This window comes from Mastomys coucha, unplaced genomic scaffold (genome assembly GCF_008632895.1).
Source record: "Mastomys coucha isolate ucsf_1 unplaced genomic scaffold, UCSF_Mcou_1 pScaffold21, whole genome shotgun sequence".
In the NCBI taxonomy this organism is placed as follows: Eukaryota; Metazoa; Chordata; class Mammalia; order Rodentia; family Muridae; genus Mastomys; species Mastomys coucha.
In genome coordinates, this window is record NW_022196904.1 from 130033051 (window position 1) to 130052525 (window position 19475).

Below are 19475 nucleotides of genomic sequence, written 5' to 3' on the forward strand. Positions count from 1 at the left end.
GGGTTAGGAGCTTTTTGCTTTTTGCATTTTCTTTGACTGTTGCGTCAATGTTTTCTATGGTGTCTTCTACTCCTGAGATTCTCTCTTCTGTCTCTTGTATTCTGTTGGTGATGCTTACATCTATGACTCCTGATTTCTTTCCTAGCTTTTCTATCTCCAGGGTTGTCTCTCTTTCTGATTTCTTTATTGTTTCTATTTCCATTTTTAGATTCTGGATGGTTTTGCTCATTTCCTTCACCTGTTTGATTGTGTTTTCCTGTAGTTCCTTAAGGGATTTTTGTGTTTCCTCTTGAAGGGCTTCTAGCTGTTTACCTGTGTTCTCCTGTATTTCTTTGAGGGTGCTATTTATGTCTTTCTTAAAGTCCTGTATCATCATGAAAAGTGATTTTATATCTGAATCTTGCTTTTCCAGTGTGATGGTGAGTCCAGGACTTGCTATGGTGGGAGTATTGGGTTCTGATGATGACAAGTAACCTTGGTTTGTGTTGCTTATATTTTTACACTTGCCCCGCACCATCTGGTTATCTCTATTGCTACCTGCCCTTGCTAAATCTGACTGGAGCCTGTCCTTCCTGTGATCCTGATTGTGTCAGAACTCCTCAGAGTCGAGCTGCCCAAGCTGTCTCTGTGATCCTGTGATTCTGAGATCCTGTGACCCTGGGCTTGTTAGAGCACCTGGGAGTGGGGCTTCCTCTGGGTGTTTTGGGAATGACTGCAGAGTTTGCGCCCAAGGTCTGCTCAGGGCACCAGCTCAGACAGACTGGAAGAAACCTGAGCCACTAGGCTGGCGGAGTTCCTGTGTGCTTGGTCCCACTGGTCCCAGTTACTCCCGGAGTTGGGACAGATGTTGTCTCCTCCTCACCTCTGATCCTGGGCATGTTAGAGTGACAATTTGGTATTTCTAAAGAATGTTCATGTCAAATTGTAAAGACTTGTCCTGAATGTCCTCAATTTCTACCTGTATCACATAAAGGTGTTAATCCTCAAGGACTTATACCTAATCAATTATGGCTAATAGGTGGTACTTATTTCTGATTTTGGAAAATTAAAATATGTACATGTGACTATTTACACCTTTTCAGGCTTTCTAGTTGCAACTGCTTTAACAGGAGAAGCAACTAAAAATGTAATTAGTCATTGCCTATATTGGTTTTCTATGTTGCTTGTTCCAAGACAGATACTAGAACTGGCTACTACAGTCAAGCATTTGAGATGTTTTGTTGGCAATTTAACATTACCATATTATTGGGATTCATTATAATCCTCAAGGACAAAGTATTGAGAAACAGGTATTGTGGAACTTTAAAACAATAGCTTCATAAAATAAAAGGGGAGTGTTATATCCCTGTATACCACAAATTTATTTAAATCATGCTCTTATTTTAAAATTTTGAAATTTGGATGCCAAGGAACTCTCTATGGCACCCTACAACCAGGCATATTTATGCCTAGGTGAAATGGAATGATCCACATACTGGCTCATGGCATGGTCCTGATCAGGTATATAATATGGGGAAAAGGACATGTTTGTGTTTTTTCCCCAGGATGCTGAAGGAGCATGGTAGCTGCCAGAGTGATTGGTGTGACATGATGATGCTGGGACAAAGAATGATACTGACGTCAGCTTTCAGAGTACCCTGACAACAGTGACTGGAAAGCTGTTTTGAACATATGTTCCTGACCCACCTTTGCTTGCCTATATCCCAGATTGGACAAGCTGCCTTGCTTAAAGCGTTTAGATCTTGTGGAACAGAGAACATAGAGACTGTGAAAACTGCCTTCAAAAACAGAAGTTATGATGACTCTTCTTTTTCCTTTAATGTGACCAGTTATTCTGACTCAATCATGGACTGGTCTAGAAATCAGTCCAATATTGGAAATAACAGTCTTCATTTGGAAGGCTGGTTCTGGACATTTTTAGAGACATATTTGAAAGTTAGCTGCAGTTCTGTATGATGTTATGCTAGCAATAGATTAAATTGGGACAGGATCTGGATTTCAAACAAATGTTAGTGCATGTGTTAAGGCTCCCAATCTTTTATTAATTGGTCATGTTGAAATTACTTTGTTTCTTCCACAGTATTTAATGTAAGCTGTATTGATTGTACTCTTTCCAATTGTGCTAGTGTGTTGAAACCTGGCATGTTTGTTATGGTGGTCTATCAACCAGCTTTCGTTTTATTGCCTGTGAATATTATAGGACCTTAGTATTCTGAAAAAAGCTTGAAGAAGTGAGTTAGGCTTTAAGTAGAGACAAGAAGACAGTGGCCTTGATTATTGCTGGTATAACAGCTTTAATTACATTGATAGCTAGCACCACTGCTGCAATTGTTTTGACACAAGAAGTTAAGACAGCTACTTTTGTTAATCATTTAGCAAAAAAATGTTACTAATGTTTTTGAGTATTCAAGAGGATTTAGATAGGCATTTGGAACAATGAGTTAATGCTCTTTATGATATTATTCAAATTATTGGAGGGGAGGTTCAGAGTCTAAGAGTAGGAAGCCATCTCGAGTGTCATGCTAAATACCAATGGGATTTGTGTTACTTCTAAAATTTACAATGATAGGCACTATAATTGGGAAAGGGTTCAAAGACACTTGCAGTGTGTTTGGCTTAATTCCAACACCTCTCTGGATGTTTTAACTTGGTCCCGCTGGTCCCAGTTACTCCCGGAGTTGGGACAGATGTTGTCTCCTCCTCACCTCTGATCCTGGGCGTGTTAGAGTGACAATGTGGTTGCCATGAATTTAAAGAATGCTGTCCTGCTGAGCTTTGATGCTGCTGATATTGCTGGTAAAATTACCCAGGGCCTGAAGTCAGTATTTCTATCTTGGTCAAGCTTTAAGTATGGCATATATGGCTTGCTAACCCTTTTTGTCCTAGGAATACTTTTATTCCTGCCAATCATGTTAAAGCTTGCCTTTAGCTGGGCGGTGGTGTTGCACGCCTTTAATCCCAGCACTTGGAGGTTGGGGGCAGAGGCAGATTGATTTCTGAGTTTGAGGCCAGCCTGGTCTACAGAGCGAGTTCCAGGACAGCCAGGGCTACACAGAGAAGCCTTGTCTCAGAAAAAAAAAAAAAAAAAGCTTGCCTTTAACAACATCAACATGTTGGCAGCCCAGGTACATGGTTGAAACTAAAAAATGAACTCCCAGACAGAGTTATAAATTTAAAGGTTGGCAAGCCCAGGATGGGTAAAATTCTGCACAGAGCCTTACCAACCTAAGACAGAGGCATGCACCAAAAGGCCATGCTTGTTTATAACAAACACTAAAAGGCTGTGTTTGTTCATATAACACAAACAAGCTGCGTGTGTCTTGAAGATGGGTAAGGGAGGCATTCTTGTCAGAACAACCTAAGACAGGCTCAGCCTTGTTTATGAATTAAAAGTGGGGAGATGTAGAGAGCCTTTTGGGGTGCCAATTGGCAGGAATCTGACGTTGGCCAAGGACAAGGAAATGGGCTTCAGGCAGGAATCTGACATTGAGCATGATAAGGAAGTAAGTTCCAGTAAGACTCTAACTTCAGGCTATAATAAGGAAGTAGGTTAAGGCAGGAATTTTAATCTTTTTTAAAAAAAGATTTATTTATTGTTATACATAAGTATACTGTAGCTGTCTTCAGGCACAACAGAAGAGGACATCAGATCTCATTATGGGTGGTTGTAAGCCACCATGTGGTTGCTGGGATTTGAACTCAGGACCTTCAGAAGAGCAGTCAGTGCTCTTACCCACTGAGCCATCTCACTCGCCCAGAAATTTTAATCTTAGGGTGGCACAAAAGAAGTAGGCTTCAGGCAAGATTTTGAGCTTAGGCAAGGAAGTGGGCTCAAGTATTTTGGTCATTATCACAAGCCCTTTTAAACAGTTGTCATGGGAGTAATCACGGGACTCTGCTTACTGCTTTGCTGGTTCCTTACTGCTCACCCTTAATACTTGCATGTAATTAAAAGGGTATAAAAACAGACTGGAAAAATTAAGTTTGCCTTCAGTCTCAGAATTGACTGGGGTCATGCTACAATGTTATCTAATTGTCTTTTTTCCTCACTCCTGCATTGGAGAACCTGTTGACTGACTGAGCGGGCTTGGTCACAGCTTCCAAAGAACAGTGTGGGAGAGCCACCCAGCGAGTGTCACCATTACACATCATATCTTGTGGGTTATCATGTCTTTAAAACAAAGTGGGTTCTGGGGATTCAAACTCTGGTCCTCAAGCTTATGCTAGACTTACAATAAAACTGCTTTACAGGCTGAGCCATCTCCCCAGAACTTATACTTCAAACCATGTAATATGAATACCATAAGTGTTTCTTCTTTTTTTAATTTTGTATGTGTATTTTGCTTGCATTTGTATTTGTATTTGTCTGTGCACCAGGTGCACTCCTGGTGTCTGCAGAACCTAGAAGAGGGTGTCAGATCTACTGGAACTGGACTTACAGATAGTCTTGCACTGCCATACTGGTGCTAGGAATTGAACCTGGGTCTCCTAGAAGACCAGTCAATGTTTTAACTGCTGAGCCATTTCTCCAACCTCCTGAGAATGTTTCACTTCACAGAACAAGGAATAGAGGCAAGGTCACACAGCTGTTGAGTAGTGTATTTGAGACCAGCTTAGCTTCGTATTCCTTCCCTTCCTCCTTTTTATTTAGATGTGTGTGTTCTACACACACACACACACACACACACACACACACACACACTCTTGTATAGCCTGAAGCTGAAATCATAGGTGATTGATAGCTACTTAATGTGGAAACCAGAGTCTAGCCTCTGCATGAGAGACAGATAACCTTAAGTATTATCTATCCCCCCAGCCTCTCTCCAGCACCTTGAAACATTTGTTGTTGGAGGAGAAGGTGGCATGCATTCCACAGTTTGGGTGTGGAGGTCAGAGGACAACTTTGTGGAGCTGTTCTCGTTCCACATTTATGTGGGTTCCAGAGATAGAACTCAGAGATAGTTGTCAGGCAAGCACATTTACCCTACAAGCCGTCTCCCTGGCCCTGGCTTCGCATTTCCTACCTTCATTAATGATGACCAGGAGACTTGTTTTCAAGAATTTCTATAAATAAACAAAGGTGTGCACTGCAGAGCAACACAACCATGCCTGTGTGAACTCTGTCTTCATGGACTCATTTAGTCTACTACAAATAGTCACTTAAATACAGTGTTAAGTTAGCCATGTGGAGGTATACACACGTGCTTTTATACACGTCGGTGCCGCCACACACTGGAACTCCATATTCCTGTAGTCACTTGCAGGTCCTAGGGTCAGAAGCATCCAATCTCTGCCCTTTAGCCGGGCGTGGGAGGGTTAATTGGCTGCAGAGCTGAGGACCTGGTTCCCCTTCTCTATCCACCTTTATCCCTGCCCACAAAACCTGCCCCTTTGACTTTCACACCCTGTCTGCGAAATTAAGGTACCTTAAGGCCATTTCTGAAGACCTGGTTGTGAGCCAGTCACTTAATCTGAATCACCTCACAGCTGCATAAGACGCCACACCCAGGAGGAGGAGTATTGATAGAATAAAATAGAAGAAAACCAAAGGTCACTACTCCAGCACATATATGATATTACAAACTGTGCTTAAGTTTGGGAGCCTCTTGACTGTCAGCAAGAGTCCAGCTGAGCTAGAATGAGCAAGACTGAGAAACACCCCCACTCGCAGGATGAGACCAGTGTAGCCCAGGAAGGATCATCTCTGCTCCCAGCCTCTGCATCTGAGAGTTAGATCCTGAGATAAGACTCCATGGATGCCGCTGGAGCCTCCTGCTCCAGGTGAGTATGGTTTCCAGAGAGAACTTCCAAGCTAAGTGGGCTCACCTCTAGAGCCCATCTTGTGCTGGGATTCCAAGCCCATCTTCTATGCCCACTCTGCAAACCAGGGCATTTATGAGTCTGCTCCCCACAAGGGACTCAGACTTAGCCCCTGCTATAGGTGGTCCAGAAAGGGCTCACCAAAGTGTGCTTGGAGCAGAGATTTCAGGAACCCAACCACGGCCTGGCCTGTCTGAATCGAGCCGAGCTAGAGCCTATCAGAGGATGTGACAAAGGAGAGCACAGACCCATGTAGGGACCCTAACTGGCTTAATCTGGTGTGTCCAGAAAGGAAAGACTCAGGAAAACTAGCCATGGAGTGATCCACTTCACCACAGTTAGTAATTTGAGGTGAAACCTCGGATCACCCCCGGGGGTTCTCTTCAATGTATTGTCCTGGGGCTCCATGTGGAGAATGTGCGATATGTGACCCGGAGTGCTTTGGAGATTCGGGGACAGGTCCTATTCAGGTCGCATCAGTGATAACCCAACTATCCCCAGCTCGGAGGCGGTGGCAAGGGAGCTGCTTCAGGCAGCACTGCAGGATCTGAGCCAGGAGCAGCTGAAGCGCTTTCGCCACAAGCTACGGGATGCGACCCTGGATGGCCGCAGCATCCCGTGGGGGCGACTGGAGCGCTCAGACGCTGTGGACCTCGTCGACAAGCTGATCGAGTTCTTTGAGCCAGTGCCAGCGGTAGAGGTGACCCGAAAGGTCCTGAAGAAATCGGATATTCGAGATGTGGCGTTGCGACTCAAAGAGCAGCAGCTGCAGAGTAAGCTGGGCAGAGTAGGATGGGGTTGAATCCGGTGACTCGGCCTTGATCTTCCCTGGTCTCCTTGGGAAGATCAACTTTGTCCACTCTATCACCTCCTGAGACTGCCACTCCCCTCCCCTTTCCGGAAACCAGCCCAAGGTTTCATGCACGGCGGGCCTGGGGGTGGGGGGTGGGGGTCGGGAGATGTAGTTCCAGAAGCTCCCAGGGAAATGCCTTGTCCCATCCCTCATGCTCAGAGAGCCTCATGTCGGGTTTGCCTTCCAGAGCTCGGCTCCACCTCGGCGCTTCTGTCCGTGTCGGGTAAGTTCAGTGGGACACACAAATGAAAGGTCCTATTGGGCTCCACATGGAGCCCAAGTTTCCTGGGCCCTACTTGGGGATCCTTGGGTGTGAGATGGCTGGAGGAGGAAGCTATGGCACGCTAGAGGAAAGGGAGTCCAGATTTAGATAGGCAGAGCGTTGGTTCCAGTGTAGCGGCAAGCGCATCCCTATCTTCCACGATCCTTGCCTTACAGAGTACAAGAAGAAGTATCGCGAGCACGTGCTGCGACAGCACGCTAAGGTGAAGGAGAGGAATGCCCGCTCAGTGAAGATCAACAAGCGCTTCACCAAACTGCTTATCGCTCCAGGGAGCGGCGCTATAGAGAACGAGCTGCTGGGGCCGTCGGGAGAGACGGAGCCCGAGCGCGCCAGGCGCTCGGACACGCACACCTTTAATCGGCTCTTCCGGGGAAATGAGGAAGAGGACTCGCGGCCGCTGACCGTGGTGCTGCAGGGCCCGGCAGGCATCGGCAAAACCATGGCCGCCAAGAAAATCCTCTACGACTGGGCAGCAGGCAAGCTATACCACAACCAGGTGGACTTTGCCTTTTTCATGCCGTGCGGCGAGCTGCTGGAGCGGCCGGGTACGCGCAGCCTGGCGGACCTGATACTGGACCAGTGCCCGGACCGCACTGCGCCGGTGCGGCGGATACTGGCGCAACCCAGTCGCCTACTGTTCATCCTAGACGGAGCAGACGAGCTGCCTACTTCAGCAGCCCCAGAGGCCACTCCCTGCAGAGACCCTTTCGAGGCTACGAGTGGCTTGAGAGTGCTGAGCGGGCTGCTGAGCCAGGAGCTGGTACCATCGGCTCGCTTGCTGGTGACTACACGCAATGCCGATCCCGGAAGGCTGCAGGGCAGACTGGGCTCGCCACAGTGCGCAGAAGTACGCGGCTTCTCAGACAAAGACAAGAAAAAGTATTTCTTCAAGTTCTTCCGAGACGAGAGGAAGGCAGAGCGCGCTTACCGCTTCGTGAAAGAGAACGAGACGCTATTTGCACTGTGCTTTGTGCCCTTCGTGTGCTGGATCGTATGCACAGTGCTGCAGCAGCAGCTGGAGCTGGGCCGGGATCTGTCTCGTACCTCCAAGACCACTACTTCTGTGTACCTGCTCTTCATCACCAGCATGCTGAAGTCTGCAGGCACCAATGGACCCCGGGTTCAGGGAGAGCTGCGCATGCTGTGCAGCCTGGCCCGGGAGGGCATCCTGAATCATAAAGCACAGTTCTCAGAAAATGACCTGGAGAGATTGAAGCTTCAGGGTTCCCGAGTTCAGACAATATTTCTCAGCAAGAAGGAGCTGCCAGGAGTGCAAGAAACTAAGTTCACCTACCAGTTCATTGACCAGAGCTTCCAGGAGTTCTTGGCTGCATTGTCGTACCTACTAGAAGCTGACCGAGCTCCGGGGACCCCCGCAGGCGGTGTGCAGAAGCTCCTGAACTCGAACGCGGAGCTGCATGGTCATCTTGCACTGACCACCCGATTCCTCTTTGGCCTGCTAAGTACAGAGAGGATTCGTGACATTGGAAACCATTTTGGCTGTGTGGTGCAAGATCACGTGAAAAAGGACACCCTGAGGTGGGTACAAGAACAGAGCCACCCCAAGAGGGCACCAGAAGGGACAAAAAGGAATGCTGAGCTGGAGGACGTCGAGGAAGAAGAGGAGGAGGAGGAGGAGGATATCAATTTTGGACTGGAGCTGCTGTACTGCCTGTATGAGACGCAGGAGGATGATTTTGTTCGCCAGGCTCTCAGAAGCCTTCCAGAGATGGTACTGGAGCAAGTTAGGTTGACCCGCATGGACCTTGAGGTTCTGACCTATTGCGTGCAGTGCTGCCCAGATGGTCAGGCTCTGAGACTGGTGAGCTGTGGGCTGGTGGAAGCAAAGGAAAAGAAGAAGAAGAGCTTGGTGAGGCGGCTGAAGGGGTGAGTCTAGAGGGTAAGGTTGTACTCACCGGTGCTATGTGTGCCCACACACCCATGCCCATTGGGCTGGGAAGCATTCCACACCTGATAACCCAAGTGGCAGAGCAGACCTCAGGACTGCTCTACCCGCCGCCCCTTGCAAGGCAGCTGTCTCTACTCCTCATCAAGTGACCTCACCATGACCACTTTTAATCATCCAGAACAAGGCAACCCTCCAAGCTCAGCCAACATAGTTCCACGAAGCAGCCAAGCCCTCTCTCTGATGCACTTTCTCATACATTCTAGAATATGCCATGTCCTCTGTGTGCTGAGCCTTGTAACCTGCTGTTCCCTCCATCTCAACACTATTTGCTGTCTGTCTTCAAAGCCTACTTTGGCTCCACTACTTGGGTCCAACTACTGGCCTCAAGGTACCCTCATGAACCACATTATTCCATATCCTCTTCCTTGCCCATCCTCCACCTGATTCTAGGTTCCTACACCGACATGGGCATTTGCTTTCTATGAATTCAGCTCTATTCAATACTTGTGCCAAGGCTCACCCACTACTGAGAGTATACACCAGGATAACAGCAGGACCCGGTCCTAGGGACCTGCAGCCCACACTTGGGTTTTGTTCAAATTTGTTGGGGGAGGGGATGCAAGGGATATGGGATAAGTGATAAAGTTCTGGATCCTCAGGACCTTAGGTAGGAAGGATTGAGGCCTTTCTAGAAAGGCCTGGAAGGAGCACTACAGACACCAACCTTGTTCTTTCTCTCCCTACAGTTCTCAAAGCACGAAGAAACAACCTCCAGTCTCCCTGCTGCATCCACTCTGTGAGACCATGACTACCCAGCAATGTCGTCTGAGAATTCTGATGTGAGTCACTATGCTCTAGCTTGGAGGGGATTTACCCCTGGGTAGCCTTTACAGAGACAGAATCTGCCTTGTAGGGAAGGCTAAGCACCTAGGCCTACCTGGGTCCCGCACTATTAGGGGCTGCCAGGGAAGGGTTAGTGCTAGACCTCGTGGGAGTCAGAGTGCAGCACAGCCTTTGGGGACAGACAGCGAAAGCCACAGCATTTTTCTGAAGCTCCCACGTGCTGATGGACACTGCCTGACCATCCCTCTGCAGGAAAGTCTTCAGGGAGGTCAGAAGCTGGTACATCCTGCCTCCCTGTGCTTTTCAGCAAGTCAGTCTGCCCAGGTGTTGGTTTCCTCCCTGTGAGATACCCAGCTGATCTTAGCTCAGAGGATGGGTGTAAGATTTACTGAGGCTTCATGGGTAGAGAGTTCTTAGGATATGATAGGTTTTCTATTACTGTTTGCTATCACCAGTGAGCAGAGGGTAAGGAAAGTTCTAGGAACCGATAGAAGCAGGCCATGGTGAAGCAGATAGTCAGGCATACATCAATAGTGGATGAGGAGGAAAACCAGCTTTGTGGAGGCCAGGGTCCAGCAACATGAAAATAAAATGAAAGGAGCCAAAAAGACAGTCACATTCAGCTCAGGAATTCTACCAGAAAACAAAATACACAGAGGGGCTCACGTCATGACTTGTAATAGGAAAAAAAAATTTAAAGAATCAGAAACAGCAGCGCTGTTCAGCAGCTGGGGATGACAGCTCAAGCCACTGGGGATGACTGCCCAGCCACTGAGGATGACTGCTCAGCTATTGGGGATGACTGCTCAGCCACTGGAGATGACTGGGATCAACAATCCATGCAAACCAAATTATGAAAAACTAGATTTCTTGACTAAACATCAGGCTACCAGAAAATAGGTAGTTTGTTCAGCTGGAGGTAGAGAAGTGGCCAATCTTACAGACCAATCTACATGTTTCTTGACCACAGCTTGTCACACTGCAAACTACCTGATGCAGTTTGCCGAGACCTTTCTGAGGCCCTGAAGGTAGCTCCTGCCCTAAGGGAGCTGGGCCTCCTCCAGAGCCGGCTCACTGAGACAGGCCTTCGTTTACTGTGCGAAGGCCTGGCTTGGCCCAAGTGCCAGGTGCAGACACTCAGGTGAGGCCTGGTTTTGAAGGGATGGGGGTAGGGAACACACCTCCAGCAACCCCTGAGGTCGGCTCTCCCCACAGGATGCAGCTGCCTGGCCTCCATGAGGTGATCCATTACCTGATCATTGTGCTCCAGCAGAGCCCAGTCCTGACCACTCTGGACCTCAGTGGCTGTCAGCTGCCTGGCCCCATGGTGGAACCTCTGTGTTCAGCCCTGAAGTACCCTAAATGCCGCCTAAAGACCCTGAGGTAAAGGCAGGGGGAGGCGTGGTACCGAGGACATAGCCTGTGAACCCTAGGTGCTTAGGAGCCCTCCCTGAGACCTCAGACATGGTAGAACGCACACACAAATCTGGGTGCCCAGCCTATAAAGACTTGCCTTCTGCAGGCCTATCCAAAGCTCTGGGTCTCAAACAAATATCCCTAAGCTGTGGAGACAGTCTGAGCAGAGCCCCCTCCTACATTCCCTTAAAGAGCCTCCACTTTTAATAGATCCCAACTGACTGCCTTCTGGTACTTGTTAAATCCTAAGCGGGCAGCTCCAACCACTCCACTCTCACCTCAAGCCCCAGGTTCTTCCCCCAGCCGATTGACCTTTGCCCCTGTTGACCTTTGCCCCTCATCGACCCTTGTCCCTTCTTCTGTCTTATGCTTGTGGCTGCAGTCTGACCTCCGTGGAGCTGAGTGAGAACTCACTGAGAGAACTTCAAGCTGTGAAGACATTAAAGCCAGATCTGGCCATCATACATTCAAAATAAGGCACACGTCCTCAGCCTCTGAAGAGTGAAGCAGCGTCTTCTAAGGCCCCGGGAGTCCAGAACAGGATGGAAGATGCTGTAGCCAAAGTCCTTCAGGATATGTCCTCCCCATTCAGAAGCAGGAAGATGCCAGCTTCCCCGTCTCCAGGCAAGTTTTCAAGCCAAGAAGCCACAAAAGGGCAAGCAAAAGGCCCAGGTAGATATAGACCCTGGATAGCTCCTGGATAGGCCTGGCACATGCCTGCCCTGGACACTCTGAGGTCAGCCTTTCCTCAGCCCCACAACCAGCAATACCCTCCTTTCTGGGCTCACCGATCTGTCCCTTGAAGGCAACCCCGACAGCAATAGAAGCATTCAGTAACTGAGCATATGTTGTTGAATGATGTCACTCATCTGTGATCTGGCCCCCAGCTGTCATATGGGTGGATATAGGTACCCAGAGTTCTGCCCTCCATAGGGAGGAGACAGGTGGATCACCACTATAGTCTGGAATTTTGGGTGTTGGCTTTTGGAAGGATGCCATCCCTGAAACCTTAGGGTGTTAGCCCAGAGGCATCCATTTGCTGCCTGACAGATACAGGAAAGGAGCCAGAAGAGTGACAGCTTCCATTGATGGTGGGACCTGGCACAACACAGTGAATCTCTCCCAACATAATAAATTTTCTTTTGGATTCCCTTTTGTTGATCTCTGTAACACTGTCAAGGTATCAAAGCAGGTGTTAACATCATCGTCCCTATAAACACAAATACAGGCCAAGGTTTGATCCATAGCCCACCACTGAAGAAATAGGCTTGGCATACTGGCCTGACTGCAGAAAGTCTGCAAGAGAGGTTTGACCTTCAGAGCCAGGGCAAGACATGGATGCCCCAGAACTGAGTCTTCTCTGTCCAGCATTGCTGGGCTCAGAGCACTTTGCAGTGAGCCCCTTTTACTTCCCAAGGGGCATTCCCTTCACAATCCCTTCATAAATTCATCCCTTCATCCCCCCCCAACCTGCTGTTTTAGTTACTTTTCCATTACTGTGATAAAAACACCATGACCAGAAGCAAACCCACAGAATACAGAGTCTACTTTAGCTTACAGTTCAGAGGGATAAGGGGCCAGCATGGCTGACAAGTAAGGCAACAAGACATCTGGAACAGAAGCTGAGGGTTCACATCTTGAATGGCAGGCACAGAATGAACTGGAAGTTCAAACTGGAAGTCTTCAAACTCTCAAAGCCACCTCCAGTGACATACTTCCTCTAAGCAAGCCATATACCCCTTAGAGCTCCCCCAAACAGTGCCATCAACTGAAAATTAAGTGTGCTAATATTTTGGTAGTTTGAATGAGAAGCCCCCGTAGGCTCATATATTTGAACATCTAGTTCCCAGTTGGTGGAACTGTTTGGGAAGGATTAGAAAGTGAAGAGTTGGATTGGAAAGTTGGAGACATGTCACTGGAGCTGCGGTTGAGGTGTCAAAAGCCCACGCCAGGCCCACCCTTGCTCCCTGTCTACCTCCAACTTGCAGAAGCGAGGTCTCAGCTACTGTTCCAGCACCATATCTGCTGCTATACTCCCTGCTGCTCTCCATGATGTCCATGGACTAATCCTCAGAAACTCTAAGCAAGGCCCAATTAAATGTTCTCTCCTATAACCTGTCTTGATCATGATGCCTCTTCACTGCACAGAACAGTAACTAACACAAATATGCAAGCCCCCATGCGACATTTATAGTTAAAAGCGCCACGTGGTTCCAGAAGGATAAGAAGCCTTGACAGGAAAGCATGGCAGCAGTTGGCAGGCATGGTCACAGGAACAGGAAGCTGAGAGCTCACAGCTTCAAAGGTGAGAATGAAGCAGAGAGAGGAAACTAAGAGTAGAGAAAGAATGCAGTCTCCCTAACCCTCCCTCCATACTGCTTCATAAAGGATGCACCTCGTAACTCTCCCTCAAGCAACACTACCAACTGGAACCAGGTGTTCAAATGCCTGAGCCTATGGGGACATTCTTCATTCAAACCACAATGTTCCACTCCCTGGCTCTCTTAAATACATTACAATGGGGCTGGAGAGATGGCTTAGTGGTTAAGAGCACAGACTGCTCTTCTGAAGGTCCTGAGTTCAAATCCCAGCAACCACATGGTGACCCACAACCATCTGTAACGGGATCTGATGCTCTCTTCTGGAGCTGTCTGAAGACAGCTACAGTGTGCTTCCATGTAATAAATAAATAAATCTTTTAAAAAATGCATTATAATACAAAATACATTTAGTCCAACTTCAAAAGACTCCATAGTCCTTCATAGTCTCAACCATTGTTTAAAAGTCTAAAGTCTCTTCTGAGACTCAAGGCAATCTCCTAATTATTCCCCTGCAAAATCAAAAAGCAAATTACAAACTTCCAACATATAATGGCATAGAATACACCTTACTATTGCAAAAAGGAAGAATCTGGCATAGTGACAAAATATTAGGCCAAAGCAAAACCATCACTCAGCAGGGAAAACATCCAATCCTGAAGCTCAATATTCAGTGTCTGGGACTAAAGTTTTAAGGAATTTAGATTATTTTGCCCCTCCAGTTTTATGGGCTGGTTAGACTCCCTGTATGCAACTCTCCTTGGCAGATGACTCACAACTTTGGATCTCCAACATCTTGAGGTCTCCCCTGCAACCCAGGCTACACTTTCATAGCTTCACACAATGATCTCTCACTGCCCCCTTGTAGGGAATTCCTTGCCACATGTTGCCCAGACACAGTGTCTCTCTGAAACTACTAAGTAAGAATTCACAATCCCTGGGACTAGAGAGATGCTCAGCACTTCATACATTTGCTGCTCTTTCAGAGGACCCAGGTTCAATTCTCAGCACCCACATGGCATTTAACAACTGTCTGTTACTCTTTTCCATGGGATCTAGGGCTCTCTCTAGACTCTGTAGGCACCTGGCACACACGTGGTGCAGACATACGTGCAGGCAAAACATCCGTTCATACTAAGTAAAAATTAAAAATTGAAAAAATAATTTACGACCCCTTTGCATGTGCATCCTTGCCATGGACCGGGTTCGTTGTGGGGACCCCAATTCCATGGGATGAGAATTCTGGTCAGGTGGGCAATAAGTCGGCAGATGACAAACAGACTCGACACAAGGGTGTGGTGAATCTGAATATTTGTACAAGATGAAATGCAGGCTTAAATAGCATACAGCAAGCAGGGCAGATGACAAGAGTCACGTAGGTGGGCGAGGGTTACGGCAAGGGGCGCAAGACTGAGGTCAGGTAGACAAATCAAGGTCGGTAGGATCAGGTAGCCAGGTGTGAAGCAGGCTGAAGAACAGTGGAGCCCTCCCTGCTGGGGCTATTTTGGTATTCCTATGCTAATTCTCTGATTCTGCTGGAGGCAAGGACCAGGAGATTCCAATCTAGCACTTCCTGCTAGATTCTCCTAGGGTCTTGCTGGAGGTAGGTCTTGCTAGGGTCTTGCTGGAGGCAAGCACCAGGAAATTCCAATCAAAAAGTTCTAGCTAATGTCCTTGAGTGAGGGAAGCCCTTCGATTACTTTCTAGTATGTAAAACAGTTCTGACTTTTGTGGGACTGTCCTAAGAAATGTGCTTGATCTCTGTTGCTAACTCTGAGGAAAACCTGTCTGATAAGGCAGATTCCTTGAGAGAAATTCCAAGCTAAGGACAGCTTGGAATTGAATTAGGATAGGTTGGAAACATTGTGCTGGCCAGGAAACGATGGGGCCAGAAAATGGCCCAATCTTAGCCATTTATTAATCATTTCTTGGGGTACCTTTATGTCTAAATAAGAGGGCATGTTGACAATTGGAAAGACTAATCTGGAACACATCTGAGTTAGGAGATGCCAGCGACTGTCTGAATACCCAGGAGGCACAGAACTCCTTTTGGAGCCATAACGCTTCTCATCCTTAATCAGGCTTTTACCCCCGATATTTCGGATTTAACTGGAGTAGACAAATGGGCGTGACACATCCTTCATGTTCTAAAGGTAGTATCACATGGACAACTACCAGGATTGGCCTGGGTCACATTCACAGACATTGTTTATTTGTTTGTTTGTTTGTGAAAGACCCCATAGGGGGTTCCCACTCAAGTCCTAGAAGACATGCACCCAGAAAAACACGAGAGACCATCTTGATGCTTGATGCAACCGCAGAGGTAGTTTTTATTCGGGGCCCCGGTTCGTTTCCCAATCAAACTCACGCAGGAGTCCAGGGAATGCGACACCAGGCTCAGGGGTTAGGGGCTATATATAAGAAAAAGGTCTGAGGGAACAAAGGAATCAGGGTGGCTATAAATGATTGGTTATTTTAAATGTAGTTCGTGCAGATTAGAGTTGAGAATTCCTAAAAAGGAGAGTGAAAAAGGAGTGCTTATTCAAGGTTCCTAATTGACCTTTAGCTAATACCTAAGAAAACCAGATGGCCCATGGTCCATCACTCAATGTCTGCCCGGACATGTCCCAGGCGCCTGAGCTCCGGACATGTCCCTATCTCCATGTTTTATGTCTTCCTGACCTGGGCACTGGACACGTCCTTGCATTATTGCCCTATCTCTGTGTTTTATGTCTCCCTGACCTGTCAGCCCTCCTAACAGCTTACTTTGATCTGTATTCACAGGCCTGGCCCCTGTGGTTTTCGGTAATCCTCTCTAACACCAGTCTCAAATTTAACTCTTTCAATCCCAGGCTTACGTGGGCAAGTTTGTGTTGAAATTTTTATTTTCCTTTTCAGTTTGTTCTTAAATTAAATTGCTCTTTTGGAACACAAAACTCATTAGTTGGAAGCTTAGCTGGGTAAGGTCTTGTCCTAAAGGCACCCTCTCTTTGTTCCAGGGCATTGTGGTCCTCTCCTTAATGGCACTTATTAACAATTATAGTCTCGGACAGGTGGTGGTGACACACACCTTTAACCTCAGCACTCAGGAGGCAAAAGCAGGCAGATCTCTGTGGGTTCAATGTCAGCCTGGTCTACAGAGTGAGTTCCAGAAGATCCAAGGCTACACAGAGAAACCTTGTCTTGAAAAACCAAAATCAAAAATCAAAAACAAACAAAACCAATTAAAGTGTCTCTTCTAGCACAAACCCTGGCTACATTAGGCTTCTCTGTGTTTCTGTCTAAACTGTGTGCTTTGTAATTATTTTTGCCCCACTTGGTCTTTCTCACTGTAGACCTGTATAAGTGCTATCAGTAACAACCATGCACCAATTCAATATTATCTTGTCTCAAAATTTCCTCCTCTAGAAAAATTAGCCTGTAACTTTAAAATTTAACTTCAAACAAGTTCTTAGGACAAGGGTAGAAGGCAACTAGATTCTTTTGTTGTTATTGTTGTTGTTTTTGTTTTTTCAAGATAGGGTTTCTCTGTATAGGCCTGGCTGTCCTGGATCTCACTCTGTAGACCAGGCTGGCCTTGAACTCAGAAATCCACCTGCCTCTGCCTCCCAAAGGCTGGGATTAAAAGCATGAACCACCACTGCCTGGCAACTAGATTCTTTGCCAAAATACCACAAAAATGTCTTATGCCCAGTTGGCAATATTGTTCCCCTCTGAAATCTTTTGACCAGGGCCTTTACAATCTAAATTGCTTTCTGTACTGCTGTCTCACAGGGTCTGTCTAGACTGTCTCTTTAAGTGCCACCTATAGCATTCAGCCACTTTTCTAGGCCAAAATTCCAAAGTCTTCCACATTTCAAACCCCAACATGGTCAGGTTCTTTGAAGAAAAACCCCATTCCTGGTACCAACCATATTAGTTACTTTTCTGTTGCTGTGATTAAACAAACAAGCAAAACAAACAAACAAACCAACAACAAAAATCAACCACAAAAATATAATCAAAGGCAATTGAAGGAGGACATTGCTTGTTTTTGACTACAGAGGAATAAGAGTTCATCGTGGCAGGGCAGGCACAGTGGAACAGGATGCTGAGAGCTCACATCTTCTATGGCAAGCATGAATCAGAGAATGCAAATTGGAAGTGATGCAAGGATATAATCTCTCAGAGCCCATCCCCAGTGACATACTTCTTCCAGCAAGGCTGCATATCCTACACCTTCTCAGTGCCACTAACTGGGGACCAAGTGATCAAATAACTGAATTTATAGGGGAAATTTCTAATTAAAACCACCACACTGGTCTTCCTGGGTCTGGTGCTCTAGACCTGGAATAGAGACAGACAAAAAATACATAGATGAAATTATGAATATCATTCAGTATAAATGTGATACATAAACATATAATATGTAAATGTATACGGTGTATAATCATAGATATATATGTGATACATAAAATATGGTAAATACCCATATGATACAATGTTGCCATAAATGGTATTTATTAACTCTATCAGTTCTTATATGACTGGGCCAGCCCCCCAGTAATCAAGACTGAGTCCTACCAGATTTATTTAATCAGCCTTAGCACAATTACTAGGCAATTTCCCCTAATCTATTCTTCTACATAATATAAGTATGTGCAAGACTGGAAAAATTAAAAAGACATGAAATGTTGTAGGATGTTTGATCACACTGTGAAGCCCGAAATTGTTATTTACTGAAACAAATTTGTTTCTAATTGTGTGGCTCAGCCTTAGCACACACCTTTAATCCCTCTGGCTGGAATGTGTACAGGCCCATAGTATACAACTGTAATCCCAAGCAATGAAGGTAAAATTAGTTTGTAGAAGGAAACATTCATGTGTGAAAGTGATGTCTAATTGAGTGGCAGAAAATGATGAATCAGAGAAAGATTTGACAGAATAGGATATGCCCAACTCTCATGAGGAGAGAGAGGAAAGAGAAGCTACTTAAGAAGCAGTACATGGGCTGGAAAGATGGCCCAGTGGTTAAGAGCACTGAGTGCTCTTCTGAAGGTCCTGAGTTCAAATCCTGGCAACCACATGGTGGCTCACAACCATCCATAATAAGATCTGACGCCCTCTTTTCTGGTGTGTCTGAAGACAGCTACAGTGTACTCACATATAATAATAAGTAAATCTTTGGGCCGGAGTGAGCAGGGTCAGAACAAGCAGAGAGCAGAGATCCTGAGTTCAATTCCCAGCAACCATGTGATGGCTCACAACCATCTGTACAGCTACAGTGTACTCATATACATTAAATAAATAAATAAATCTTCTAAAAAAAGAAGAATCAGTACATAAGAGAGAAGACAGTTTTGTGGGTTGTTGGGTTTTTTAGATTTATTTATTTAATATATACAAGTACACTGTAGCTGTCTTCACATCAGAAGAGGCATCGGATTCCATTACAGATGGTTGTGAGCCACCACCATGTGTTTGCTGGGAATTGAACTCAGGACCTCTGGGAGAGCAGGACCTCTGTTAAGCTTGCTCTTAACAGCTGAGAACAACCCTCTAGCCCCCAGAGAGAGGGTGGTTTTAGGAGAGTTAAGAGACAGGCTGCAGAGAGAGAACAAGCTGAAGACAAAGTCAGAGAATGAGAAGGAGCCAGATTAGAACATTGTCAAAGTTATTTTGATGCCATGCAAAGTAATTCAGGAGAGACCAAGAGAGAGAAGCCAGATTGACTCGGCCAGTTTGGAGATGAGTCTGAGTCAGAACAGATGAGTTGAACCAGCCAGCCTGAGACAGAAAGAACTAGGAAAGGGTTAGAGGCTGAAAACATTCTAGACTTAGAATAGATTGTACAGAGGCTAGAAGGTTCCAGGACTAGGTCTGGCTTAACAGACAGAGGAAGTGAGCCTTGGAGATGACAAATATATAAGAGGAAATAAAAGTTACTTTTACAATGAAAAAGGAAAGAGGATTCAAGGTCTAGTTTGTATTTTTTATGTGTTGAGAATCAAGTCTTTCTTCTTTCTTTCTTTCTTTCTTCTTTTTTTTTTTTTT

At 46.3% G+C, this 19475-nt stretch overlaps 1 protein-coding gene across 1 annotated transcript; it reads left to right on the forward strand.

The window, feature by feature from the left end:
- Window positions 1-6206: 6206 nt before the first annotated feature.
- Nlrp6 (NLR family pyrin domain containing 6) lies at window positions 6207-12274 on the forward strand. Its single transcript, XM_031384660.1, is given in 8 exon segments — window positions 6207-6306; window positions 6309-6593; window positions 6861-6896; window positions 7112-8843; window positions 9612-9704; window positions 10679-10849; window positions 10924-11091; window positions 11507-12274. Coding segments are annotated over 8 exon segments (2679 nt in total). The 3' UTR covers window positions 11601-12274.
- The last annotated feature ends 7201 nt before the right edge of the window (window positions 12275-19475 follow it).